The sequence below is a fragment of the Zonotrichia leucophrys genome, chromosome 5 (assembly GCF_028769735.1).
Source record: "Zonotrichia leucophrys gambelii isolate GWCS_2022_RI chromosome 5, RI_Zleu_2.0, whole genome shotgun sequence".
Classification (NCBI taxonomy): domain Eukaryota; kingdom Metazoa; phylum Chordata; class Aves; order Passeriformes; family Passerellidae; genus Zonotrichia; species Zonotrichia leucophrys.
The window spans coordinates 16,650,628-16,678,570 of NC_088175.1; the positions used below are offsets into that span (position 1 = coordinate 16,650,628).

Genomic DNA, 27,943 nt, shown 5'->3' on the forward strand with positions numbered 1-27,943 from the left:
CAATCACACACCACTTCTTGGCAGTCCTGAGCCGGCCAGTTCTGCCTACATGCTTGTGCATGTCCACAGCCACTGTCTGCACATCTGCAGCCCCTAACCCACATGCCCAAGCCCACCAGCAGCCAGGTACCTTTTCTGGATTACTTTCCTTCCCTTTCCTGCACAGCCACCAAGATGATTGATTTGCCAGGGACTCACACACACATGCACACACACACACACTTACCTGCACTCTGTCCCCTGCTCCCCTTCCCAAGCAAATAAACTCACTTCAAGGTGGGGTCTCACACCTGTGCAAGTTGGAAAATTGTATGGAAACTGGGAGAGTGAATGGCCTTCTTGTGGCTTGCTCTCAGACAGTTTGGTGTAACCCTCAGCTTAGCAAGCTTTCTGACAGTACATGAACATTCCCATCCTGTCCTTCACATCCCCTTTCACCAAGATAGTTTGAGAAAAGCTGAGATGATGTAAGCAGCCACCTCCATCCACCTTTCCTAGCTAAAGGAATTCTTATAAGCAGCAGAGCTGTATCCCAGTATCTCAATTACATCTCACATAAAGCAGACATCTAAGTGAGGCTTCCTGTAGAAAAAACTGCAGAATCAAAGCCATCAGACATGTCACTTGCACCACCGAGCAAATGGCAGGTTTTTGTCTGGGCCAGAGCAGTAAAACGTCACAGGCAGTGACAAGGTGAAATGCTCACTGTGCCATGGGAATGGTGACATCTCACAGATGTGCTGCAGTGCACTCCCACAGGCAGGGAGCAGGCAGGCTCAGTGTGGATCTGGGAAGGGTTTGAGGTGTCCTCCCAGCAGAAATGCTCCTGCATTCCATCCCAACACACATGTGATGCAGTGCCAGAGGACTCAGATGCGGCACAAACTTCTTGGACAGAGAAAAGACCAAGTGGACATTTTGCTTACAAGGAGTTGCCGGCACTGCCTGGCATCACTCCCTTGTGGAGAAATGGTAACGGGACTTAGGTTAGAGACCCAAACATAACTGTAGTGCACAGCCAAGCATCCCTCCCCCAAAGGTCTTCGATACAACACATTTATTTTGTCGTGTGCAAGTATTGTACAGTACATATACATTACCAGCAGTTTAGAGCACTGAGCTGTCATTCCTACTGCCTTCCTGGAATTTCAGAAGAGGGGCAAGATCACTGTCCCCTTCTCCCATTTCACCTGCAAAGAAACAGGCCAGGAGAAGTCCAAAAACAGAGGCACTTGCTGACAGGACTGGAGATGAACCTTAGAAACTTGGACTCCCAGTCCACCACTCTCACCATGTGAGTCCTCTTTCCCTGGAGCTAGAAAAGAAAACCCTAGTGACAGCTTTCCACAAGGTCTCACTCCTCTGAGAAATCTTCTGCACACCTAAACAGAAATCAGACTAAGGAGATTGCACAAACTAATATAAACCCTATTGCATTTTAAAGAGACTTACCACCTCTGAGGGTCTGAGAAATGTTTTGGGGCATTCTAGGTATGGCTGGGATTCTCTTAAATTCTTTAAGATTGTTTAAGAAAGAGTCAAAGAGGCATTTGCTTCCAGCACAATCCCACTAGAATCTGAGTGGAACTTAACTTGCACAAATGAGGAAAGAAGGTATCCTTACCTGTCTTTCCTGGCACAAGGTATCATGCACCTACTTTTCCTAAACCACAAAACAATAGGGCTCTGGTACCAACTCAACCTCTCTGTGCCACAGAGGAAGCTAATGCTGTAAAAGAAAAGGACAGTGCAGTGTGTAATGTGGAGTAAGACCCAAAAATAGACAGAAATAGTCAGAAAGACAAATGTGCCATGGAGAGCAGAAGGGAGGGAGGGAGCACCCAGGCCTCTCCCACCAGTTCATGTCAGTATGTGAAATGTTGCATCCGTCTCAGGAGAGCAATGACCCAGTTCCCCAGCTGGGACCCCTTCAGCCACAGAAAGAGTTCATATAAGTTGATCTGCCACAGGCTTAGGGCTTCTGTGAGTGAGATCTGGGCCCTCCTGTAAAGCGAGTGACTCTTGCTCCTCTGGTACCTAGAATGAGAGAAACAGCTGCATTAGATCCAGCAGGAAACAGCCCAGGAGGCAGAAGGCCTGTCCTACATCTTCTGCACAACTGACGCTCCCCAGGGGTGGCAATATCCCCCATCTGGAGAATTCCCAGGGAGCAGGGATGTTCTCTAGGCAGTGCTTCTGAGGAGCTGGGGACCACCTTTCTTAGAATGAAACTGGCAGAAGAGACAGCCTGCTCCCTTGAGAATTCAGTTCTCTTCCCACTGTGTGTAGTGATCCTGGGACATGGCATTCCTCTGCTTCTATGCCAGCTTCACCTCAGCTCACAGAGACAGGTGCACACTCCTATTGCTTTTCCTGGACACTTTTAAGAGTCCAGCAATCCTGACACACAGACTCCAGGAAAAGTATTTCTTCACCTTTCTTTAACAGGGGCTAATTGGGATTCATAGGTCCCTCATCAGCCCAAGAAATAACTGTTATTTCATCTACAAGGAGGAAGAATCTGAGGCAGAAGTGCATTGATTCATAAGACTCACAGAGGGAAGTCACTTGCACAACTCCTGTGCCTGGCTTTTAAACATCACCCTGATCTTCAGTCAGCCCAAGCCCCTCAATCAGGCTGCAGTGAACTTTCAGATCTATGCTACTCACAAATACTGCCTAGTGGCAATGCCTATAATGGGCAAGAAGCCCCTTCTCCTCCTCTGGGGGGAAAAATCCTAAACCCTTAACCTAAGGCCTCCGACTCTAACCCCATCTCCAGCCCCAGGGTGACAGGTTTGTCCTCTGGAGAGGGTGATGGGTGTAAGAACAGCACAGACAGAGGCTGAGATGTGTAACTGAGCAGGGGTAGGACCACAATGAGAGGAAGAGATCCACAGCTAACAATAATAGGTCAAGAGGCTGAGTCAGAGCCTTGTCAGGCTCCCTGAGTGAGGCCCTAATAAGCCTTAATGGCCCTGACTAGCCTGGAACCCCCAGCCCTCTGCCCATAGGCCCAGGAACTTCAGGTAATCTCAGACCTGCACCTTCAGTTCCTGCCTGAGCTACACTGGAAGAGTAATGGTCCTCAGCTCATGCCCTGCTGTGAAGCCCCATGGCCTGGACCTCAACTCACATATTGACCTCTTCGCTTGACCTCAGCCCTGTCTGGTCACCATCGACCTGCTTGACAACCACCAGACATAATCTACAAACGGAGTTTCTGGTTTGTTCTTAGAGCTGCACCATCATCAGGATTCTGCCTTATCATGTGAACTTTTGATTGAATCCAACCACCATCTCAGGATCTGTCCTGCAGCTCCTTGTCTGGCCTCTGATGCCTGGCTAAGAGACTCACGTGGAAACAGCTCTGATGCAGCAGCGAGACATGTTGAGGAAGGAGCTGGCACTGGCCCGCGTGTGCAGGGCTGACTCAATCCCCCTTAACAAGTCGTTGGTCTTCAGCAGCAGCAGCATCTGGCGGGGAACGTTGTTGAGGAGCTGGGTGATCTGGGGCAAGTAAGCAGCAGCGTTGGACCGGATCTCCATGTCCTGTGGCCAGCCAGGTCATGGCAGGGAGAAAGGAGAGAGAAGGTGAGAGTACATGGCAAATTCAGGTCCAGATGCAGCTGAGATTGGCCAGGAAGAGAACAGTGTTTTAACAGACCATGACAGTAGGCCAGAAGCTGTAGAGCTCTGTCCTGCTTTCCTGCAGACACTGGGCACAGCACTCATAGCACAGATCACTCTTGCCATATCCCATCTGCTCCTCAGTGAGGTATGGACCCATCCTCTCACTGGCAGGATTAATAGCCTCTCAGGAGAACAGCCACTCACTGCTGTCTTGGTTCTTAGTCCTAGGCAGCCTGCAGCAACCAGACCTCAATACTGCCCTTGGAAACTTCTCACCTCACCAGCCCCAAAACTGGCAGAGTTGAGGTAGCAGAATTGCTCAAGAAGGTGGAGGCATGCTGCAAAGACAACCAAGCTGCTTGCTCTTCACTGCCCCATGCAACTCATGGCTCTATGTTATATTGATGAAGCCGTTTCCAAGGCCTAGTTTAGTCCTCTGTCCTCAACACAATTCAGCAGAGGTGAGAAAAAAATTATGCAGTTAAGCACCATGTTAACCCAAGAGATAAAAATCATCAAATTGTCATCTGTCAGATCTAGATTTATATCCTGTATGACAGCAGCCAGTAGCAGATAATTAAGGAAAGAGTGTAAGTTCAAGGCAATCCTTCATTTTCTCTCGTTCTCCAGATTCCAACAAACACATTGCCTACTGAAAGAACTCAATGATAACTTAGGGACTACAGCCTGAGCCATTTAAGATGAGCTCCTCTCCAAATACAAGCCACCACAGCATGCAAGACAGTCAGCCATGCCTCTTCTCCATGTTTTTAGATCTGAGAGCTCCCTCACCATCCCAGCAAATGTAGCACAGTGTAGCTGGGAGCTGATCCTATATGCATACCTTGTCCCCACCTCTTCCTACAGAGGCCATGACATGAATCATGACATGAAATCCAAAACCAAATCTCTGGGACATCTGAAATCTACAAAATCCAGGAGGACAGTAAATAACTTCATACAGGAAGGAGGCTCCTTTGTGGAAAATGACAGCTCTAATGCCTTCTCTTCTCTGGAATGAGGGATGGCCTATATTGCATGACGTGGGATCTCACGCTCTTTGTGAACTTCAAACTTATTATAAAGTAACAGACCTGCACAAACTGGGTGTGTGGGTCATGATGGTCAGTGATGTACATAGCTCACACACCACCATGGTTGCTGCTGACAAACCAATCTTTGTGTCCTCCTGCCTCCATCACTAACCAGATACACAAGGCTTCAGCAAGAAGATGCTTAGCTCTCCTAAATGTTGTTTTGTTCCATTATTTTTTGGCAGAGAATTCCTCCCTGATTATCTCTTATGCCTTTCGCCAGCCAGCATCATTGCAGAGCTTACATTATTTTCCAGACATAGGTTTTCTTTTCTATTTCTTTTATTTTTAGCTCCAGCTGCTTGTCCACATCACAAAACAACCACATGATCAGTCATCAGAACTGTCACTTTCTGTCAAGGGCAAAGCTTGTGTGCAGAGGAAGAAATAAGCTAAGCCACAGGACCTGAGAAAAGCCCCTTGGCTGCAGCTGCTGAGGCTGCTGCAGGATGCAGCAAAAGACATCATTAAATCAGATGAGATGAAGCTAGCAGCCACCCTGAGCAATCAGCTGCCTGGCCCTGGCTTAAGGCAGGAAAAACCATACCTATGGCAATCCTCTTACATTTGCCCAGCCTGCACCTAAATTCTTCAGTAACATGAATCAAAACCTTCCCAGACCATCTACACTGGCATTTCACTGCTTTGTCACTAGATCTGGCTTTTCTCATGTTTAGCTGAATTTAAATCCATGACTGCTTGTCCTCTAAGTGCTGCAAGAAAATTGCTTATGAAAATCACTTCTACAATTCTTCCTGACCTGCCTTTTCCAGATTTTTTTCTGACCTAATTTGCTCAGACCTACCTCATGGGTTGCATCTGCTTGGCCACTAGTCCTTGTAGATTCCTACTGGACTTGCCCCAGTTGCATCAAACATTTCTTGAGATGCAGTGTCCCAGACTGAGTACAGCACTACAGATAAGATTTTATTTCAGGAAGGTTGTTTCCTTGTCTCACAGGCTATTGTCATGTTGATACATCCTCAGGCACACTCTCTGGAGCTCTGCACTGATGGTACCTGCCTACACAGTGCTCAGCTCTTGCTGCTGATAAAATCTTTCAAATTCACCTCTAAAGTAAGGGCAAGCAGCAGCTCATTTCCTAATGCCACAGCAAATCTGCTCAGCTCCCCATTATCTGCTGCAGGATTATCTAGTTTCAGCATTAATTGTGTCATGTAGGCAAAGACAACAGAGCTGGTTCCATACACGCAATTCAACTCAATGACAAAGTTCATTAGCACACACAGGGTACCATGTAGCTGCAGCTACACCTCTGGTGTAACCTTCACAAGCAAGTTGGGAATAAATATTGCTCACTAACTCAGATTCAACACTGGCCTTGTAGTATTGGAGTCAATGCTGTGCCAATTTGCTTGGGTACCTCTGAATTTTCTTCTGGAGCTACCAGCTCCAGAACTCACCAGATCGAGCACAGATCTGTTAGATAGTCATTATATTATTTCTGACGTGCAGAAAATTAACTCAGGTAGTTGGGAGGGAGGGGGTCCATTACCCAAGATATCTGAACAACTCATTGTTATGGATAATGGCAAGCCAGTACAGCAAATTCTGCCACATGCATCAAAATGAAGGAACTTTTGGAGGAGAATTTCATAGGACAGTATTATAACACTACTTAAATGAATTTCATCCACTCTACTACAGATGTGTGCAGATAAAAGCAAACCATAGGATACAACACACTTCTACTTACAGACACTTGTCCATTGGCTGAATCACATTACTTCATGGTCTTCTCTAGAAAGAGCACATTGGCAGGGCTGCTGCTATTCTTAAGGTGGGGTATTGTGTGTATCAGGTGTGCAAGGAGGCATGAGAAGGATCCCAGCACATGTGGATACGAAACGGTGGAAAATGTAAGTGGCAATTTCCCAGATTTGTAGTGATTGAGTTGACAGGATCTGCAGTTAAGCAACCTTGACTCCAAGTTAATAGGGTTTTTGATTGGGAGGTAATTTCTAGGGTTTTTTAGAAGTTTATATCAGCACTGATAGTCATTTACATGAATAGTGACAATGCATTATCCTTCTCATGTCTTCCCACTAAACCTTTATATCTCCTGTACCTTATCCTAGCCTCCTTGATGGTTTCCTGCACAGCTGCATTCAACACTTTTTTTAAGAAAAGGACAATCCACTAATATTTCCCCAGTCAGAAATGGTGAATACTTAGGTATTAAAATATTATACAGAATTTAAGCAGCCCATGACAAGTGAATCTGAGAAATTAAATTCAGCCACTATAAAACATATTGCATATTCCAGAAGGAGTTCTGGCTCTTTTCTAGATCAGCTATCACTGCAGAAATTGCTACAGAGCTGCCAGGGATTGCCCAGGACTGCCGAACTATCAGTGTGCAAGTGATTTCACCATAGAAAAGTACTGAGGAGAAGCAAGGGCACACGTTAGGGAAGGACACACAAGACCTACCTCGCTGGCAGAGACTGGTGACTGGTCAATGCCCCTGTTGACAGATTCCCAAGATCTGGCAGTCAGCATGCAGGCAAAGAGAGGATACAAATCCCCTGCCCCAAGCCGCCGGCTGTACTTCTGCACCCTCTTCATATCGGCCTTGATGAGGGCCTGCCAAAGGCGGCAGTAGTCCATGCGGAATGACTCGCTCAGCACCTGGCAATAGAGACACGGTTCCCAGAAGCCCACAGAGGACAGGAAACAGGAAAAAAGTCTTCCATCCCTTACCTCTGCCCTATTCTCCACTTCAGAGTCATAAAATACCATTAGAGCATTATGGAAGTATTAGGAAAAACTTATTCACATGTGCTTAGAGGGGCAAGGCTGCAGCCTGATGCCCAAAGGCAGCTTCACAAGGCCCTGGAAGCCACTCATACCTACATACCTGGTAGAGCCCATGATCCAGGAGGATAATGTGAGCTTTGCCAGAGACTGGGCACTTCTTCACTAGCACATTGCCTGGGTGTGGGTCACAGTGCACAAAGCCATTCACAAAGATCATTTCACTGTAGAGCTTCCCCAAGTTGCGAGAGATCTGTGAGGAGACAAGAGATGGTCACACGCTGCCACCCACAGTAGGGTGCCTGCACAGGTTATTTAAAGCCACTTGTCTAGCATAAAAAAAAGAGATAGTACCTGTGGGTAGGAATGGGGTTTCTGGTAATGAGGAGGAAAGTGGGACAGCAGAGAGTGGCAGACATGCATTCACAGGGAAGGCAGGGAAATTGCTGCTGGGTGGGTGAGACTGCTTGGAGGAAGACTCAGGTGCTTCCACTCATGGATGGCAGCAGGACACGGTGAAGAAGGGGTGAGAGGAGACTCAGCTAGTCAGTCTGCCCACCAGAATGAACATGGGCTCCCTCTCCCCTCCCTCCATTCTCTCCATCACACTGTCCCCCATTTTGCCTCTTCCGTTCCTCAGACCCATGCTAATCTGATTTGCAATATCTGTGAAGATGAAGAAGCAGAGAAAAGCTGTTTAAAACATCCTATCAGTGCTGTGTCCCTCATACTATTGCTCCTTATCACCAAGAGATGTTATTAAAGTTAAAAACCTCCTAGGAGAAAGCAAACATCCCCAGGGCATGAGATCAGTCCCTTGCCATGCACTAACACAGCAGCCTTGCCCTGCCATCCCTCCACCAGCTCTCCCTACCATCCCAAGAGGCACAGTGCTCCACAGCAGAGTGCTGAACAAGCAATTAAAAGACAGTTGTTATAAATTATTCTAAGCATATCTCCAGACACACTCTGTAAGCAGCAAACTGGCAGCTGTCCCCATAAGCAGAGATGGTAGAAGAGGTAACAGGGATAGTAATGACAACTCATCCTGCAGAAAACCAGACAGACAACAAAGGGCTTGCTTTATTCTGAAACATGGCGACCTCTGAGAGGAGCATTCACTATGAATAGTGGCCAAGTAACTACAAATGAGAAAAAAGAACAAGAACCCTTCCTGCAGCACACTAACAGGGACAGTGGTAGGATCAGGTGAAACCATCCTCTGTCCCTCAGGTGGGACCTGGAACCACTGCTGAACCACGTGAATGCTGGCCCGCCCCACGATGAATCACCCACGCTGACGAACAGCACAGCCCTGTGATCTCCTGTACTGCAGCTTCCCCAATGCCATGCAAGTGTTATTTTAAGTACTGAGTGAGGGGAGTGATATTTCCCTTCTGAATCACCAGCAGAGATCACCAGAGCCATGAAGTGACCCTTACAAGTCTCCTTGATCGGCAAGCTCTAAAATTAGATAGGACCAACGTACCAGGTGCTGTGATCTCATATAAGAGCTGAGTAGCCCTTGCTGATAGCCCAAGGACAAGCCAAATAGTCTGCTTTAAGCCCATCACATAACTCATTCACAAAGCCTCCCAGGGACCCATACACCAGAAGGACTGGACTCAGACATTATGACCGATCACAGCATCAACCCTGACACTGGTGCACACACTGGGCTAACCACACTCGGCCCTCACTGTCTCGGCTGTTTGTCTTCCAAGGGCATGGAAAAACACAGGATTTTAGAAGAAGAGGACTTGGGGACAATCTGGGGCCCAACATGATGCCTCATACCCACTGAACACAAGTCCAGACAAGGACTGGCAGTTCTGCAAACCTATTGATTGGTCGTAGCTGAAGAGGTTGTGAAATCTCTATCCTTAGAAGTTTTACAGACCTGACTAGCTAAGACCCTCAGTAAGCTGGTCTGACCTTATAACTGACCCTGCCTTAGAAGATTTGATAGAAACCTTCCTGAGGTTCCCTTCCAAATCCAAATATCCTAGGATCCTACAAAAACGCCTCTCACCAGGTTATCCATGCCACCCTCATTAACAGCATCTTATGATATGGCTGCAAGTTCCATATGCAGAGATGGTCCCCCCATCCTGAGTCACCATCAGCAGAAAAGTGACTAAATAGACCTATGGTCACAGTCTCTTGCAGCCCATAGTGCAACACAAAAGCAGCTTGAGATCCATGTTCCCATCCTCCCATGAAACAGAAGGGTCATTTCTCTGCTCAGACTCACAGGCTGGATCATGGGAAGAAGACAATGTTCACTGCAAGATCCCCATCCTCTCGCTCTTGCCTGCTGTTCTTATAGTTACCTATTCCCCAACATACAACCCTGACTATCTCCAGTATCTTCAACTAAACTTTGACTTCTTTAAGACATATGAATGTATTCTGTACTATTTCATTAGCATACAGAAGATATGTTACAGAGATTTATGAAGCAATCATATTTCTGCAAACAGTCTTCACTTTCAGAAAAAATTACCATGGAGCTGTGGTGCACACTCAAGTATTTTCACATAATTTTGTCTGTTGCCATACCTCTAAAATAGGATACAAAATAAATTAAGACAGAAAGCAACAATACTGTCAAATTCTAAACAAAATAGGAAGCTTTACACTCTAGGTCTTAAACTGTAGTATGTGAATAGCAACATATCATAATTCAGACAAAGGGAATTCACATTTCTTGAGAAAAAGTTACGGAAAAAACCATGAAACTTTTATATACATTAATTCCTCAGTACTGTGCCTTGTCACTTCAGGCCCTTATTCCACCCTTATTGAGAAGACCACTGGATAAATAATAACTACAGAATTCACTTTGGAAGAATACGTCTAGGTGAAATGAGAAAACAGACTTATGAAAACTTCTGCTCAGGAGAAGGGAGGAATTCAGCACACATTTAGGCTATGTAAGACCTCAGGGTGAAGGTGCATCACAAATTAGAAAAAAGGTTGCAATGAAGCAAAGACCAGAAGCAAAGACCACAGTTAAAACAAAGGCTTTTTGTTATGACACAGAGAGGTCATCAGTCCTTTCCCTGTGTATCATCCAACAAAAAAAGGTCTTTATCATTACCAGTGTCCCCACCAGTGTCCCCCAGCATTGTTCTGCTGCACACTGTAAAAAAATAATAATCAGTCTTGGAATTCTGCATTCACTTCCAGACACCTCATTAACTCAAGAGATGCAGACTACACAGAGGGAGTTCAGAAAAAGCAAATAAATGAGCAGGATGCAGGAGGCATTTACCTGGGATAAAGATTAAAAGAGCTGAAGATTCCAAAGCTGGCTAAGGGATGGCAGAGGAGGAACAGTCTACCAGTTAGGAGGTTTGAATAGCAAGGAAGCAGAAGCACCTGTAGCTCTGCATGTGCTACAAGAAATACAACCAGGTAAAAGCGGGTGTCATGAATGGCATAATTTAGGCATAACACATAAGAACAAAAACTATGCTGATCAGCAAGCAGAGCTTAGCTTGATATACCAGGATGACATCAGGGTCTGGGTCTGGCAAGAGGCATGTCTCTGCCTATTGCCAGAAGGAGTGTTACTGCCTAAAAGAAGCTAAATTTGCCTGTCTGTGCTGCAGCAGAACATGATGACTACAGTCACCAAGTGAGCCTGTGGCCTTTACCAGTCAATGTAAATACCAACCTGCCATTGCCAAATTATGGGACATGACCGTGACATTGTGTCAGGCAAACCACACATTTTCAGCCCAATGTTTTCATTTTGAAAAAAAAACAGAGCTGAGGAATAAACAGATTGCTGACAACAATCAAGCAATGGAGTGACAGATACATGTATATGAGCTGGACTTCAGAGCAACCTAAACACATCACCCAAGTGCTTTTTACCTACTCAATCTGACTTTCCACTTGACATTGCTCCTTTTATTCCTTTCTACCACTTCAGTCCTCAGGGTCAACAAGTGCTATTGCTACTCTGGTCCTCCTCTACAATGTCAGACCTCCCAGCTTCGTTTCATCAACAATCTCCTTGATACAGTTTTGTTTGTGTCCAAGTCATTGCCAATCTGTTTAATGAGATTTGTTTGAAGAGCAAATCTCATGATTTTTTGCTTCTATGAGTTTCTTACCTGCTTTGCAATTTCCCTACTAATCCCCACTTTTTCTTGGTAATGGAGTCATATCCAGTGTACTAAATATTTTAACAAGTACACCTACTGCATTTCTGTCACCTAACTCAGAGGATCCCAAGATGTAGTGCAGGTACCAGCAGTGATATATGCAGCCACAATATGTTGCTGCCATCAGTTCTGAAAGCCTAGACAACCTGTCACCCTTGCCCCTCTATGCAACTCCCCCCTCAACAAATCAGCACACCCACTGACAGAGCAACGTGACAGTAACAAAACTCTAGAAAGTCCAAGTGAGTGTCTTTAAAAATACCAACATACAAAAATTACCAAGAAACCTCTCAGGAAAGAAAGAATGCATGCAAATTTGAGTTTATGAGCATTCCTACAGTAAAAACCACATATATCATGCTCATGGGTAGAATGATATAATGCAATGTAACAAACCAGCTTGGGTTATCTGGGGAAAGTCACTGATGCTTTCTTTCCTGGACTTGTGAGCAAGCTGGAGTAGTTCTGGCTCTACGCCTCTAACTGACACAAAGAAGAAAGGCAAAGAAAAAAATACTGTGTCATGGTCCTATATTGATGATCTCACTGCCTGCCCCTGGTAAGTCCTAGATGAAACCGCCTGATAGGGCATAATCCCTTCCCATCCTACCTCCATCTGTGACTGTCTCTTTAGATCAGGAGCAGATACTAGTCTCTGGCTTTAATTTGGCTGTAATATTTGCCAATTATTTTAAGAGATGGCGACACTAACTTCTATTGATCTCATTAAAAGTAAAGGTCGTTGTGCAGCTCATTTCTCAGGGCTCAATATTACCTCCTCCGGCCAAAATAATAGCATTGATTTTGGAACCTTAATCGAAGGTTAATTGGATTGAAGACTGTATTGGGTTTTTGCTTGCTTTCATTGTTGTTATTACAGCCATTGTCTAAGGTTTTGCTTAATCCTGCTACGGCAATTCTGGCCAATTAAACTGGTGTCAAATTAGCAAAGGGTGTGGATGGAGAATAGCCACAATTTGAAGCCTTCTCTGCCTCTGCTCTGAAATGGCTCTGATCCATAGTAGATTAGGATGGTCACACAAGAGATCTGATTTCATACCCTGTGATCCACTTGTGAGGATCAAAAGTGCTCTGTTAGGCAGTTCTATTACTATGCAGTGATCTAGCATCACAGCAAGATGATGTCTGAACACACTTGATATCCTGAAGATACAGGAGTAGTTTTAGGACTCCTGGAGTGCACTCCCAGCATGCCCCGTATTCTCTTTGAGGACTCAGGAAATTATTTTCATGCTCAATGCTCCGTCTTCCATGGCATGCAGGTGGGGAGAAATACTCTGACTCATTCACCCAGGGAACTGAGGGACTAACTTGTCCAGTTTGCACGTATTCTCAAAAGGGCACAGCTAGAGAAGACTAGTCATTGTTTTTTTATTTTTTCTTGCATCTCTGTCAGACCCAAAATGACCATGGGGATCATTTCCCTTGGTTTTAAATGCAGTTGTATTTCCTTGGATTTAATGTAAAACATCTTGTTGAGACTTAAGCAATTGATTGACATCGATGCTCAATACCAACTTTCAGTAAGAAACAGGTCTGTGTGTAATTTAACTCTTTTACCTGGTGTCTGTGCACAGTTCAAAAGCTGAAAATAGCAGAGGTCACTACTCCTGCTTATCAGTGCCTTGTGAATTTCACTAAGCTTCAGACAAGATGAAATGTAAGAGAATATGCAAAGAAACCTCTCGTCAGACTAACTCAGTAAGTGCAAAGAGCAAGAATAGCCATTTTCCCTAGAAACAGTGTTCTTCTCTATGCTCTGCTTCATCTAACACTTGAGTGTTATAAGCACAAATACTTCAGACATGAGAGGTTTCCACTGCTGACAAAAGGATCCCACCCTGAGAAATCCCACTTAAATTTTAGCAGCTACACAGCTACAGCTCCTGACTCTTGGCAGAAGGGTAAATCCCGCACTGAAAGTCTATTTCAAGTTGCAAAGCCGTCAGCTACAGGAAAGTACCGGGCTCTTTATTGAGCTAAGAGATAGCGTTTCAGTGCAGAATCCATTTAGTAACAGAAAGAAGGAAAACAACACAGTAGGATGGAGTAACAGATGGCAGTAATTGCACACAGTAGCTCATCTTAAGTACCCTAGCTGTTTGCTTTCAATTCTCAGCTGGACAAAACACTTTTCTGACTTCTGAATCAACCATGGCGCGTGACCAGGCTCTTAGCAAGCTGAAGTACATGGCATTGTTTCCTTTCCCTGACTCAAATCCAAATCAGGCAGATCATGGGGACTCTTCACTTGGCTACCTGAGCTGGCTGGTTGGTTTGAGGCTATACAGCACATGCCATGAGCACATCTAGAAGTTCCACAGGTCCTAGAGCCCACTGATACAGCAGCCTCTGCAGTGACAGGCAGAGAACTCACGAAGAAGGATGGAGAACACATGTGGCAGACCAAAGATAATGTTAAGATTCATATGCAAATACAAATGAATCTGGTATAATCAGAATGGATACAAAAGGAATGTTTGTGCCATTTGGGATCTTCTTTAAAAATCCATGTTCTAAGTAGCCTTGCTGCCTTTCCTTTCCTCCTGTATATAGTATGCTACAAACCCCTTGAGAGCCCCCAGTCTAATTTTTCTCTCTTCCCTGCTCTACCCACTTCTTCCAAATATACCTTCCCAACCAAGACTGCAAATGTTGTGTTTTAAAACAGGAAGAGTCCAGTTTCCAGATGCCCCCTTCTTAGCCCTGCCATGTTCTAGTCTTCCCTTAAAATTCCTGCCATCTCATTCTTGGTAACTCCCTTCTCCAGATTTCCCTTTCACCGTCAATATCCCAGTTGCACGCTCCTCCTCAGCTACACTACAGTGTACAAGTACACTTGTACATGAATAAGTAACTGTTTCACAGGCAGATATTTCAATGTTTGCACTTGTCTTTAGAAATCAAAGCCTTCTCTGATTAAATGCCATTACAATCCAGCACTTGGACGGATCCAGAGAGATTAATGTGCTTTTGGGCAGCTTTAATGATAATCCTGCTACAGACGGTATTAAGTAAATGTCAGTAACCTGGTTTGAAGGGAGCTTTCACCTCAGGGATCCTTTCCATTTAGAGGAGAGAGGCTCAGCTTGCTTTTCAAGGCTGCATTGTCACAAAAAAGAAATCCTGCTTAGTGAAGACTCCTCTTCCTCCACACCATAAAACAAAATGGAGTAAAATGATAGAGGGACTGATAAAACAAATATATTTGGGTGATTTATAGGGAGCTAATGCATCTCTTGAAAGCCAAGATTGCTGTTATATTATAAGCCAGATCACAGTTTTGAAACCTGGGTTGCCACCCCCTCCTCATGCTCCTTTCAGGGTCTGCTGCCTTTTTGCCCATCTCCCCACTATGTCATACAGTTCTTTACCCAGGGCAACAACAGCAGCAGCCAATAATTAACCTTGGCAACCTTGTCCCCATCTGCTGCACCTTGCCACAGGATAAGTCTGGGGTGTGCACTGCCCCTACCTCATCTTACTGTGGCCATAATAACAGATCTCTTTTCCCATCACATTATTCTGTCTGGCTCAGTATTCCCCCCTTTCTACCTTGCTTTTTTGGCAATCAGTAAAAGTTAATAATTAACTTCGGATGATGGGAAGAGGAAAGGAAGAAAGAAAATTCAGTCCTACCACCGAGCTGAGTAACATGCTCTACCTGATTGATGGCTGGAACTCTGAGGCTTATACTTTGCAGTAGTAGAAGTCTGTTGACAACTTTTTAAAAATTACTTCTTAGCTATTATTTAGAGACCAGTTCAGATTCAGGAAAGTATGTGATTTCACTGCTGCATAGATGTATTGTGCCAAGTCATCACAAAACAACCTTCCCAAAGGCATGGATAAATAAAAAAATTAGCAAACATTTTCAACCTACATTACTCCTATCACAAGCAAAAGCCTCTGCAAGTTAGAAAGATTGAAATTAGCTGTTTCTCTACAACTGTGCTATCTCCAGAAGTCTGAGAAAATTCAAAGAAAATCCCAGGGTGCTTACACTATGCTAACTACCTCAGTCTCAAAACGGACCTGCTGTCTGAGATCTATGAGGAAGCCCACCTCAAAATCTAAATGTACATATTGCTTAAGAGTCCTTCTGTTAATACACCAAAACAAGCCCTTCTGACTCTCAAGACTTGAGGAATATTCACTCTTCTATCTGAGTGTGTGGGCTAGATTTCACCTCTGCCTATAGCAGAAGTATAGGATAAACTCACTCAAAGAAACAACTGTCTCACTTTGGACCAGTTGACTTGTCCAGATGAATGGAGCTGACCACCTTTTGCTACAGACAGAACTTTTCAAATCTCTCTTAATAACAAACTTCATGAGATAAAAATAATCAGAAACTGAAGTTGCTCCTTTAGGGTAACAGGAACTTCCATCTTGGAACAAACCATGAGTATCTTTAATGTAAGAGCATGGTCCTCTTTCACTATGTCTCCTTGAAGATCTTCCTAGTTCTGCAGCCTACAGGAAAAGGATTATGTACTTTTCCAAAGAGCACAAGAACAGAGATCTCTCAGACTGATTGCTCCCTTCACATCTTTGTGTACTTATTCTTCTCTCCCATCCCATCCTGTCAGCCTCCATTTTGCATCAAGGTCAAAATCAGTTTTGCGCTGCTCAGCACACCCAATTCAAAGATGGCTGAGAAGTTACCTCATTGACATTGATGCCATTCCTCTCCATATAGGCCCTGTCATTCACTTGTCCCCCTTCCATAAACTCCATGAGAAGGACACGGCTTGTGGAGAGCTCCCAGTAGATCCTAGGGACCTGAAACAGAAACAGATGGGTTAGGTCAAGCAACAGCATGGGAAAGGAAGAAGAATATATCACACAAATCCCAGGAAAGGAGTAAAAATGGAAGCAGCTGAAGAGAGGACTTGGCTTTTTTGATGAGCACAAGGGAAGTAAATTCATCCATCAGCCTCTTCCACAGGACAGCAGCAATGTGTAGAAGGATAATACACCAATTCAACTACAGTAGGATCTGATCTCATGCAACATTTCTGACCACGCTCTACAGGATTCTGACCACCTCCCATTCCCAGTGATGTCTGAGATACCTTTCTTACCTGCTCTGCAGCTCCTCTAGCTGGGCTGTTTAACTAGTACCTATTGCAAGTTTCTGAATCATCCACTCAGCTCCTTTAGACAGGAACTGCATCTTGTTTGCTACGCACAGCGTCCACTTACGCAGCTTTAAAAATTATAAGCCTTCATCATAAATTGTATCTCCGCAGTGCCCCTTGGAACACGCATGCCTTTGAGCTGACAAACCCTGCATACTTAGGCCATCTGCAATTGAACTGGGAGAAAAATCGAGTGTCACAAATAAGGGACTTGTCACAGAAACCCTGTGAGACCCTTAATTATCTTATTGCAAACAACACAGTAATGAGTGTAAAATGTCAAAGCAGTTTTCATTCAAGCTGTGGTAGATCAAGCTGAGTGAGGTACCAGAGAAGTCTGGTGTCATTCAGGGAGGCAGTGATGAAAGTGTCACTCAGGCTGGCTCCCCATTTTGCAGCCTCCCTCTCTAGACAAATTTCTCCTATGCTTGAAGTCCCTATTGTCAAGAGCCATTTTGCTGAATTCCCCTTCAAAATTCCTCATGTTACTGTGCTGACCAACCCTCAATCTGCCCAAATCTGCTTTTGCACATGGGTGAAGCCACATATGTACATTTTAGCAAAGACATAAGGGAGCTCCGGCCACTCTCATTACTGTGCCCCCCACTGCTATGACAGACATAATATTTTTTGATCATACAAATAGTAAGCCAGATGTGCAGTCCCTTCTCCTCATCCTCCTGATTCAGCCATGGACTCAGGACCAGCACCTTAGGGCAGGAGAGGAAGAGGTAAGAGTTGTTGTCCATCAGCTGACCAAAACCAGGGGATGACCAGGATGTAGCTCATCATAGCTCCTGAACAAGCAGCATTTGTTGCTTTTAACTATTGACAATACCCCAGTCCCTTACAAACTAGCTGCTTCCCTCCTGTTCCTGTCCTAGAGAAACCACTTCTACTTTACCACGTGTGTGCCACTTTAGATCAAAGGCTCCTTTGCTGAGTAATTTCAGTGTCTCTCAGTCCCATCATTCAACACCCCTGGTTATACTTTGCAGGTGAACCTTGCTTAGACTTTGATGCCACTATGAGCAAGGGAGATTCAGACACTCACAGCCTTCCCAGCTTATCTGCATGCCCATTCTTTGCAGTTAGATTGGTGAGAAAGCCTGCTAACTCCAAAACTAAGAGTTCCCCATCCCACATAGCTCTCTGATCCCTTAGATCACTTCCAACGACACTCAGTCTTGCCTCAGGATTTACACAGGCAAGTCAGTGGGCTTGTAAAGCGCTATTCATGCTGGCGGAGATGCCTCTCTCAATCACAGCCAAATTCTTCAGTGATTTTTTAAATTATTCACAGATGTTTGGCTCTAATGCTCGTGTGTGGAAATAATTTATCTCTGGCTTTAAAAGCTCAAACAGGTTCACAGCACAAAATCTACTTCTCAGCTTTCTGGCATGTTTAGGAAAATTTATGATACAGAAACCCAATTCTTCTGCTGCTTTTAGGTGATGAACACGTCTCTGAATTGGCAGGTCAGATGAGAGGATCCATTATTTAGCCATCTCAAGTCATTTGTTATTGTTACACATATTGATACCATGATAGCTCCTTACCCCAGCAAGGAGGTGATTGGCTGTCTCCATGAGGATTTACCTCACAGTACGCTACTTACAGTGCAATGGACACGCTCTCCAAGGTGCATCACTTCTGATAGGCACCCACTCAGCAAAACCACTCTGGCCTTCCCTGTGGTGGCTTTTACCTGCATCTATGGGAATGCCATTGCTGACACTGGGCTTCAAAAGGACTGCTCCAAAGTTGGTGTTAGGCAACATGGAATTACATCCCTTTCATGGAAGGAGCAAGGAAAAATTGATAGATCAGCCTGTAAAGCCTAACAAAAACTCACCTTATCTCACACCTCTGTCACTGCTATCTTGGGACTTCTGCATGAACAGGAGGGAACAAGCTCCTTTAGAAGTGTGTATCCATGAAGGTCCACAGGATGTGTTTTTTGCTGCCTTTTTGTATGTGCCATGGGCACATCAGTGACTGCAACCATGGCACTGTATGTGTTTCCAGAAAGCACACACTGGAGGCTTGTGTCTCTTGCATGTCAGCAAAACACTTCAAAGTGCGACTTTGAAGATGTGGCCTTATGTCTTTCCAAGACTGAGATGTGTACATGTCTGGTTGTACTTGAGATATTTATCAGTGACCTAAGTATGAGTTGGGGGAGGTAGGCTAAAAGTATCAGTGGGGAAGACCACACATGAGTGTAATTTGGTTTCTGTATGAAGTGACATGAATGCACTAGCCATAGATGTGTATAAAGGATAAATGTCCAATTCTAGGGTGAGAATGTGATTTTTTGCAGTAGGATGGACTCATGTAAATATGCTTTTTCCTGAGATACTACTTGACATCATCAGTTTCAGTCTAGCTTTTCTGTTCTATGTCCATTTCGTGTCCTTAGTTGAAATAGAGCCCAAGGAAAGGTACCACCAGATGGCTCAGTACAGAATGGCAAATTCACAGTCTCTGAACAAGTTCAAAAAGAAAATTTAAATGAAATTCAGAAAGAAAACTTGGGGAAATGAGCAGCAGGCTCCAGAGACTGCTGGTCCCAAGCCACCACTCCTGACCCAACAGAGTGCATTCAGTAGGAGACAAACAAGGAGAAAGCATGTCTCAGAGTATTTTCTGGTCCATATTAGCAGAGCAGTCTAGGATGAACAACACAGAGGGGCTGAACTTCATTTTCCCTCCTTACGTCTCCTCCACTTGGTGAATGAGGGGCATAAGATGTAGAGAGGAAGACTATTAATGCACATACATAGAAAGAAATATGTGTTTCCTCACCTTCAGGAAGTCAAAATTTTTGAGCATATGAGCAACCTTCTCAGCATTTCTGCCTTCATGGAGGAAATCCAGCTCCAAGGGCAGATTCTTCTTAGCTTCTTCCACCAGCCACATGAACTCAAAATCTGGAAAAATCTGCTTCACAACCAAGAGGAGAATCTGAGAACAAGGAAACAGACAATCAGTTGGATCCTGGCTCCAAAGCCACACAGCTACACACAGTGCTGTTTTGATAGGATCATTCCATGTAACTTACAAATAAAAAAAGCAAGTGCTTTTAGGGTTCCTGCAGTATCACAACACAGTGTCATGCCTTGATCATGTAACACAAATTCTGGCCTACTCTTCCACAGAGAAAGGCACATCTAGGAGTTAAATGATAGCCCACACATCAAAGGGAGGGCAGCTGACTGCTGCCTAGAAGTAAGAGAACAAAGCTCTGGAGAAGAGCCCACGTGGCCAGATCTCACCAAGGGTGTTGCCCTTGTTGAGATCTTCTGAGTCCTATAATTCTACAAGTCATTCTTTGACTTCATTTGAACAGCTCTCAGATAATGTACACGAGGAGGACCAAAAGTAATACTTGTCACCTCTATGTTACTTCTTCCACTGTTGAGCACAGAAAACCCTCTGGGCAGTTCAAAGAAAACAGTGGAGTTTGGATAGTGTCAGTAGGCTACAGATCCTTAAATAACACTTCTGATGGAGCTCAGAGGGCAAGCTGCTCTTCAGCATCAGGCAAAGCCATTCTCACAAGGCTGAGGAGGTATTTCCCAAGCATCATATATTCACCACATGGAATATATGGAATGCTCTTCTTAAAGAGATTAGATATTCAGAGACACAGCACCTTTAAAATCCCAACCAAAAAGTTCCTTGAAACATTTGACTGGAGCAACATTTAAGGGGTGAGTGAATCAACATTACACAATTGGATGGCATAATCAAAGCTGCACAGCAGCCAAGTATGCTTTCTGTTCATACAAAGGGACAGTTTCTCCACCAGAGCTGCAAATTTACACAAGCTGACAATATGGACCACATCTTAAGGAAAATTGTTTTTACTGTTTTTAACTGAGTCATAAAACAAGTAAAAAACTCCATAACAATAGAATGCACCTTGCTGTCTTTATTTTACGTATTCTGCACATTCATCTGGAAACAGAAACAGGCTTTTAAGTGTGTGTTATTGCATAGTTTCCCTTTCTCAATCTCCACCACTGGGGTGGGAACTCCTGCACTGCAGAAGGAACATTTAAAGTACACACAGGAAGCTGCTAACATCGAAATGTATGACAAAAATAAATTTATGAACCATCACTGCTCCTGTTCAGTTGTGTGACAACATTTGTTCTCTACCCCGTCTCAACTTCTCTTATCTAAATGTCAGTTGCAAACTCAATGTTCCTTTAAAAATGTAATCACCAGGTTCCAGACACTATTGAATTGTATTTTTTACTGTTATATCTAGAGGCATAAATCCTTTCAAATTTATGTCACCCAAATGAAATGTAACCAGCGATCTTCATGAACATGAACATAAACTTCATAGGGTCTCCAAGATTATTCCATTGATGTTTGATGTGAGAAAATTCATGCTTTTTTTTCACTTTCTTCAAATGCTCCTTTCAATAAATTTGCCAACTTGATCATCAGCAGGGACATCCTAATAAGTATTTTGCCCACCCCTTTTCTGACACCTGTCAACATATTGTCTTGAAATAATTATTGACATATAGAGAGCAGTGAGGTATCTCTCTCTGGGTTTATCAGATGCTGTACTGATTTTTAAAGAGTCAGCATTGATGCTATGAAACCTCAAGGGAATTTCAGAATTTTCCAGCTACCTTTTCTTGTTCAGATTCTTTCCCATCAGTCTCTAGATGAGACCATCTCCATCAATATTTAAATCAACCTCTTTACCTAGCTGCAATGTCCGTCTGATTCTTAAAGGACCAGAACATTAGCATGTGCGATCTGGCTTCCTAACAGTCTACACAAAAACAGTCCCACACAAGGATACAATGATGCATGTAAGCCAAGACCCCACAAGAGGGACCTTTTAAAAACAAAACTCCATGTGTCATATTCTGAGCTACCTTTTCATACCTGTGTATACACAACATGTGAATGGTAAACCAGAATGTCTGTACAAGGACAGTACTAAACTACCAAAAGAAAATACATTGGTTTATTTCCAAGTTTCCCAGAAGGAAAAGTTTAAAGCCAGAAAAGAAATCATTCAAATAATTTGTTATTTAGAATCAGGAATCATTCTAAAATGAAACAGGAATAATTCTAAAATAATTTGTTAGAATGTCTCTTACCAGTATAATCAGCAATCACAGCAACATGGTGTGAGGAGGTATGTTCCTATGATATCCACTATTAGAAGGGCAAATGTCCCAAGGTAAATAGAGGTTTTGGGTCATTCACACAGAATCCTCTTATTACCCTGATCCCATATTCTTTCATTACCTGCTCATCCTTAATCCTTGACTGCTCTCTGTCTGCCACCTTATTTTGGGAGGGAGACAAGGATGTCATAAGCCCCCTGAGAAGTGCTGTGCACATGATGACTCATAGAAGCAAATTCATTGGGCAGACCACTGCAGTGAGTCCTGGAGAAGATCTGAATCAAATTCAAATCTTAGCTGGACCCAAAGCCAGTTCAAACAGTTGTGTTCTTGAAACAGCATTGAAACAGACTGATCCTATCTTATTGGGAGATCTCTTTGGAACTCAAGTTTCTTTCACTGTGAGTTCAAATTAAATACTCAGTTGCAAACTTATGTGCCCCAGCTGGAACCAGCTGTGCTTCTATGCAGACTAGCCAGGATTGCTCAAAGCAGGGTATTTTAACTGCCTAAAGAAGCTTTAGTTACACACTGCTCTGAGAGGTTGCTGGCAGAATTTTTGATTTCTGATCTTCTGTGATGGAGAACTGTGTTACTGCATCAGCAATACCCTCCAAACACTCATCAGAACTCCTCAGCTTAAGCTTCCCCTCTTTAGTACTGTGGACCTACCTGTCTGCTAATTACTGGGCACTTACTGTATATACAGACATATATGTGTGTGTGTATATATATATATATATATATATATACACATATGCTTTCTTAGGAGAGCACAAAGCTTTAGTGTTACCACTTACAGACCTAATCCTTCCCATTTTCTCCACCACAGCCCTGCCCATTTGGTGTTTTATACTGTATTGCTGGCATCTTTGTCTGTTGCAATGCAGTACAGGGCTGCAGTTTATTTCCATTTCCTCCTTTCTATAGCTAGACTTAGAAGTTTGGGAAAAGCTACAGCACTGCACTGGGAAATAAGAGTGGTACCTACCATTCACTAGAGGAACAGGAGCTAGGCATTGAAACTTTTTTCCTACCCGAATCCCTCATTTGTATATTTGCCCCTGTTAGGTGACCCTCTCTGTATTTCAGTGTTTTTGTTTCTACCATTAATCAGTTCAGCATTTCAGAGCTGATCAAGAAACAAAACGAATCATAGCAACTTCATCTACTGTTGAATCCACACTAGAATTTAATTGAAAAACATGCTAATCATGAACAATGATTTTCCTTGATCACACAGGCCTGACTACAAGAGATCAGTTAATGGTCCCTGAGACCAGTTAATGAGCACACGGGCTGAAAAGAGACTTCAGGACTCACACTCTACTTCTTAAGTCTTATATGGACTTACCATAGTGTCACTAATCTTTACCTGTCTTCTCCTCCTTCCCTCTTACCCTGTTGTTCAGTCTCTCCATCCATACAATCACCAGCACTGCAATCCTCACCAATTTTCTGCATTAATCCTGCAAGACAGCACTGATCTCTGTGGAGGTTTCAAAGCCACAGGTTGGTGTTGTTATACCTGCTTACACCATTGATGAATGTGGTCCCCATACACTTCAATGGCAATTATTCTCTAAGTTTGAAATTAACATGTAATTTTACCTCCATGAGCAAAATATCCTTGGAGCTCTGAGCTTGGACCTTGGGGTGCTGGATTTTCACTGCCACCGTTCTCCCATCCTGCAGCACTGCTTTGTGTACCTGGGCTAGTGATGCTGCTCCCAAGGGAGTGTCCTCAAAACTGACAAAGAGCTCTTTTATCTGCCGAGAGAAGAGAAAGAGGCATCAGCTTGGAGCAACAGAAGCCATGCTCAGGAAAGCCCTGCCCACAGGCCAGACAGTTCATGTGCCAAAGCTGGGCAGACTCAGCCTTTTCATAGTTCTTCTGTCCCTTCTCTTAGCCTTGTCATTGCTTGGCCTCTGAGTGAAGCCTGCCAAACACGCAAATGCCCTGGAGACACTCTGCTTATGGAAACCTGTGACAGAGTCCCAGCAGCACATTTCACCTTGGACTTGCAGTGGCCAGGCAGTGTGCGAGACTTCTTCAGAAGGTCCTAAAAATGGCTTGAAGTGATTATGGTCAGCATCCTGGGTGCAGAAGCCAACAGCTGCTCCTTTGCATGTATTTCTTTTGCAGATATTTAATACCACCCACCATCACCCCTGAAACCTGACTGTGTATTCCTGTGCATTGCAGCAGCAGCAAGCTTACTTGGTGAAAGCCAGCACATGACTGGGGAGCAGTGGTTAAGGGCTGCATTCAGGGCAGGGGGATAAAAATTGCTGTTTCAACTGTGACATCTTGGCCTGAAAACATGTTTAATGTGATGGACTTTGCCACACCTTCCATAAAAGTAACCAGGTCTCACAGCTCAGAAAAAGCACCCATCAGGGACAGCAAAGCACTTGGCAAGCAGGAGAGGAAATTATTAGAAGCTCTGGCTGAGAAATCCAGGACTGGACTACAAGGAAAGATGCAGATGAAGTAGATTTACCAGGAGCAGGTCCAGGAAGCAAAATCCAAGGTAGACAAAGGTGAGGGCAGAAGCCCACCTCCCCTGCATAACACAGCACCCTGCTAGAGACCCTCTTGGCAGCACCAAGCAGCACAGGCTCTGCAAGCACTACAACCATGGTAGTGCAATTTCAGCCTAGCTGATGAGCCAGGCCCCTCCACACAGTCAGTCTGCTCACAGCAAGGGCCAACACAGATATGTGGCTTCAGGCATGGTTCATGTAATGCTAGTTGAGGATTGTTGTCCGGCTCTGTAGGGCAAGGCAAACATAAACTGAGGTTTCCAGAAGTCAGAAAAGGGACCCTGTTCTACCCTTCTAGCAGGCTCAACTGATTTCAAGTGAGCAGTTGAGAAGCCTGTAATTTATGCAGTAACAAAAAAGAAAGAATGTCAGTGCATTTTTATAACCTGCTTTTTAAAAGGTAATTAAAGATGGGAGCTGCAGCAACCTAGCAATTAAATATGAATAAAGACCTTCTAAGCAAAGTCTTCATGCAAAGCCTTAAACGAATACTCTTTTTGCTGAAAAGGAAGAAAAATACTACAAGGAGCAGCCTGTTCCCTCCTGCAGCTGCCAAGGAATGAGCCCCCTCCCACACCACCCCACCCCTTCTCTCCCAGCCCCTTCCACAGAAAACTATTGCTAGCCACAAACTGGAGCATTTGCAGTAATTAGGTACCAACACAGACTCGGCAGCCTCCAGTAATTCACTAGGAAGGTTCATTTTATTTATTTAATTAATTCTCTTTGGTCCTGGCGGCAAAATCAATTAAGTAAAACAACTGCATTTAAAAACAACTAGTTATGTGTTTTTTAATTACAGCAGGTCCATAATTCAAACCTATTGACATTTGTGTCTCAAGAGAAAATGTGTTCAAGACACAGGGACTTCTACCTTTATGTGAAGTTTATGTATTCCCTGAAGAAAGGATCTATTAAGGGTAAAGATTTAAGGTGGCCAAGAGCCTGCTGGGCTATAAGATCCCATAAGGAAGAAAAAAATGCGCGCAGAGAACCTGCCACATGAGGTCGAGCTGGGATTTTCTTCAACTCTCTCACTACCCTACATCCTTGTATCAGAGGGATGTATCCTTTACAAATTGGTTACTACTCTAACTATCATAAAGCTGGGTAACATCCCCCAAAAGTTAAAATACAGAATTGGGAGTTCACTGGCTTGAATCCAGTAAGGTACATTTTTAGCAAGATCATATATAAATTGGATAAAATTCCATCTGCTCTGGATTTTAAAACCTCTTAATTGCCTACACTGTCAATCTAGCAATTTTCACGAGAACTGAATGCATACAGGGAAAAAAAAAAACTGCACATGTTCCCTCTGGCAGGAAAAATATACCTCATTATCGCGTGACTAAGTTTTCTAAAGAAACATAGTTGAAGAAAGCTGTGTCTAGGAGTTATTTTGTATTAAAGAGTAATTTATAAACTTGCTACTTAGGACATGGAAGTCAGGTTAGCAGTCATGTCTGACAGAGCCAGCTCAGCGGCCCTCCCACAATTCCAGGGCAATTTTGTGCACGTTCACAGGCTGCAGACAAAGACAGCAAGGCAAGGGACTGCAATAGGGCCAGAGAATTGATGGATACCCCAGGAGCAGAAGGGCAGAGCGTGCACAGGGGGAGGGAGCAGATCACAGCCGAGCCATTACATGAGCAGGTGTGAGGCTGAGATAAAACAGAAGCACAACCATGGCTGGGCTCCAAGACCCCCCACTTAGCAAATAACCCTCGTTCATTATGGAATTGTCTTTTCTCAGCTCACTGGAGGCAGCTAATGCCTCTGCTGCAGGCTGTGTCCCAGACACACAAAAGCGCGCAAGAGGCGCTGTGACATGGAAGCGGAGAAGAGGTGAGTCTGGTTCCCACACTGCCTGCCGGGGAGTGGGGTCTTTCCAAAGGAAGGTGGCTGCACCCATTTCATGCAAGCAGAGAGTTCTTGGAACAGGCTGCAGGCTCTTACTGCTCACAAGCACCCTTAACAAAAATTGTCATTTTCAGAATGGATGATTAGCAAGCAAAGGTCTGGGACAGTCTTGGAGCGCACCTGACCTCAGGAACTCTCAAGTTTTTTCCAGGCTACAGCTGGTCTCAAATAGCCTCATCAAACTCACTGTTACCATCTGAAATCCTGGCAGGAGATGAAACAGGTTTAATAAATGTTTAAAAGGAACTTTAGGGCTGCTCTTTCAAAGGAGCAGGACAGCCAGCTGCAGGTTTACAGCCATGCAGGTGAGCAGTGTCCCTGCACACAGTGGTTTCCTTTGCTCCTTCTGCAAGACAGGTCTCCATCAACAAGCACAGGCTCCACCAGCAAATGAATGTGTGCTGTACTTCACTTGCTGGAAACACAGCCCTGATTGTTTAGTTCTGAAGAATGAAGCTCATTTAATTTTAAATACACAAAACATGCATGATTGTTGGTATTAATATTCACATCTCAAAGAAGAGATATAAAAGCTCTAACAGGATCTATTTACTTTGGCACTTATAGTAGTATGTATTTGTGCTGAGGTTGCACCTAGAGACCACATTAAGCCCAGAGTGCCATGGTATGAGATCCACAGCCACCATGGGCCCTGCACAAATTCATGCTTTCCAGGAACTCCCAGATGTCAGCTACAAGCTTCCTCACATGCTGAAGTGCTTTCCCAAAGCACAGCTGCTCTTCCCAAGGTCTGCAGCACATACTACCTGATGCCACAATGCTGGGCACCAGGATGCCTCAGTGTTTTTTGCAAATCCTGTCTTTAAACACTTAGGAAGATACTGGAAATCAATTGGATTTAAGCTCCCAAATCCTGAGTCCTTTCTGAAAGTATTACCTTACATGACCTGCCTAGCATGTTCTGAGAAGTCTTTGACAGAGCTGGGATTTAACCCAGATATCCCAAGTTCCAGTCTGATATCTTAATCTCTAAACCATAACAGTTAAATGTGCATGTCTTGCTAGCTAATTTCTTTTGAAATATATTGCCTCTTAATCCCAACCTTTTTATATCCATGTTTTTCAGCAAATGATGGAGTATTACTGCCTGGTTTCAACTTGCCCACTTCACAGAGAGGTATGTTCTCTTCCCTCTGGAAGGGCTGCTAGCATGGTGATCTGGAGCAGGAGCCTAAGTCATGGAGCCCTTCTCCAGCCCTGCATTATATAACATCGTTCTACATGAGATGCAGTGGCTCTGCTCTGCCACTGTGATTAATGCTGGCCATGTGTCAGCAGTTTGTTCAAGACAAATTTAGGAAGCAGTGAGATGCAGGATCACTAACAGCAGAAGGCATCAGGACTTTTGGAATTCATTTTATCAACGCTAGCACGCTATTTTTGCTCTCAGATTCAATGCCCCTCCTGGTTTAAGGAACGTGAACCTCATGCTAGGCTG

At 44.1% G+C, this 27,943-nt stretch overlaps 1 protein-coding gene across 2 annotated transcripts in view; it reads right to left on the bottom strand.

Annotated features, from left to right (window-relative positions):
* Positions 1-1,042: 1,042 nt before the first annotated feature.
* The window catches only part of ADCK1 (aarF domain containing kinase 1), a 72,819-nt gene continuing 45,918 nt past the window's right edge, over positions 1,043-27,943 (bottom strand). For both annotated transcript variants that reach the window (XM_064715481.1, XM_064715482.1), the window contains exons 5-11: positions 23,626-23,784; positions 19,658-19,816; positions 16,373-16,489; positions 7,609-7,758; positions 7,182-7,379; positions 3,359-3,552; positions 1,043-2,037 (exon numbers count right to left, since the gene is read on the bottom strand). In XM_064715481.1, the coding sequence (XP_064571551.1) occupies positions 1,866-2,037; positions 3,359-3,552; positions 7,182-7,379; positions 7,609-7,758; positions 16,373-16,489; positions 19,658-19,816; positions 23,626-23,784 (1,149 nt within the window). In that variant the 3' untranslated portion in view covers positions 1,043-1,865. The remainder of the gene's footprint in view (positions 2,038-3,358; positions 3,553-7,181; positions 7,380-7,608; positions 7,759-16,372; positions 16,490-19,657; positions 19,817-23,625; positions 23,785-27,943) is intronic.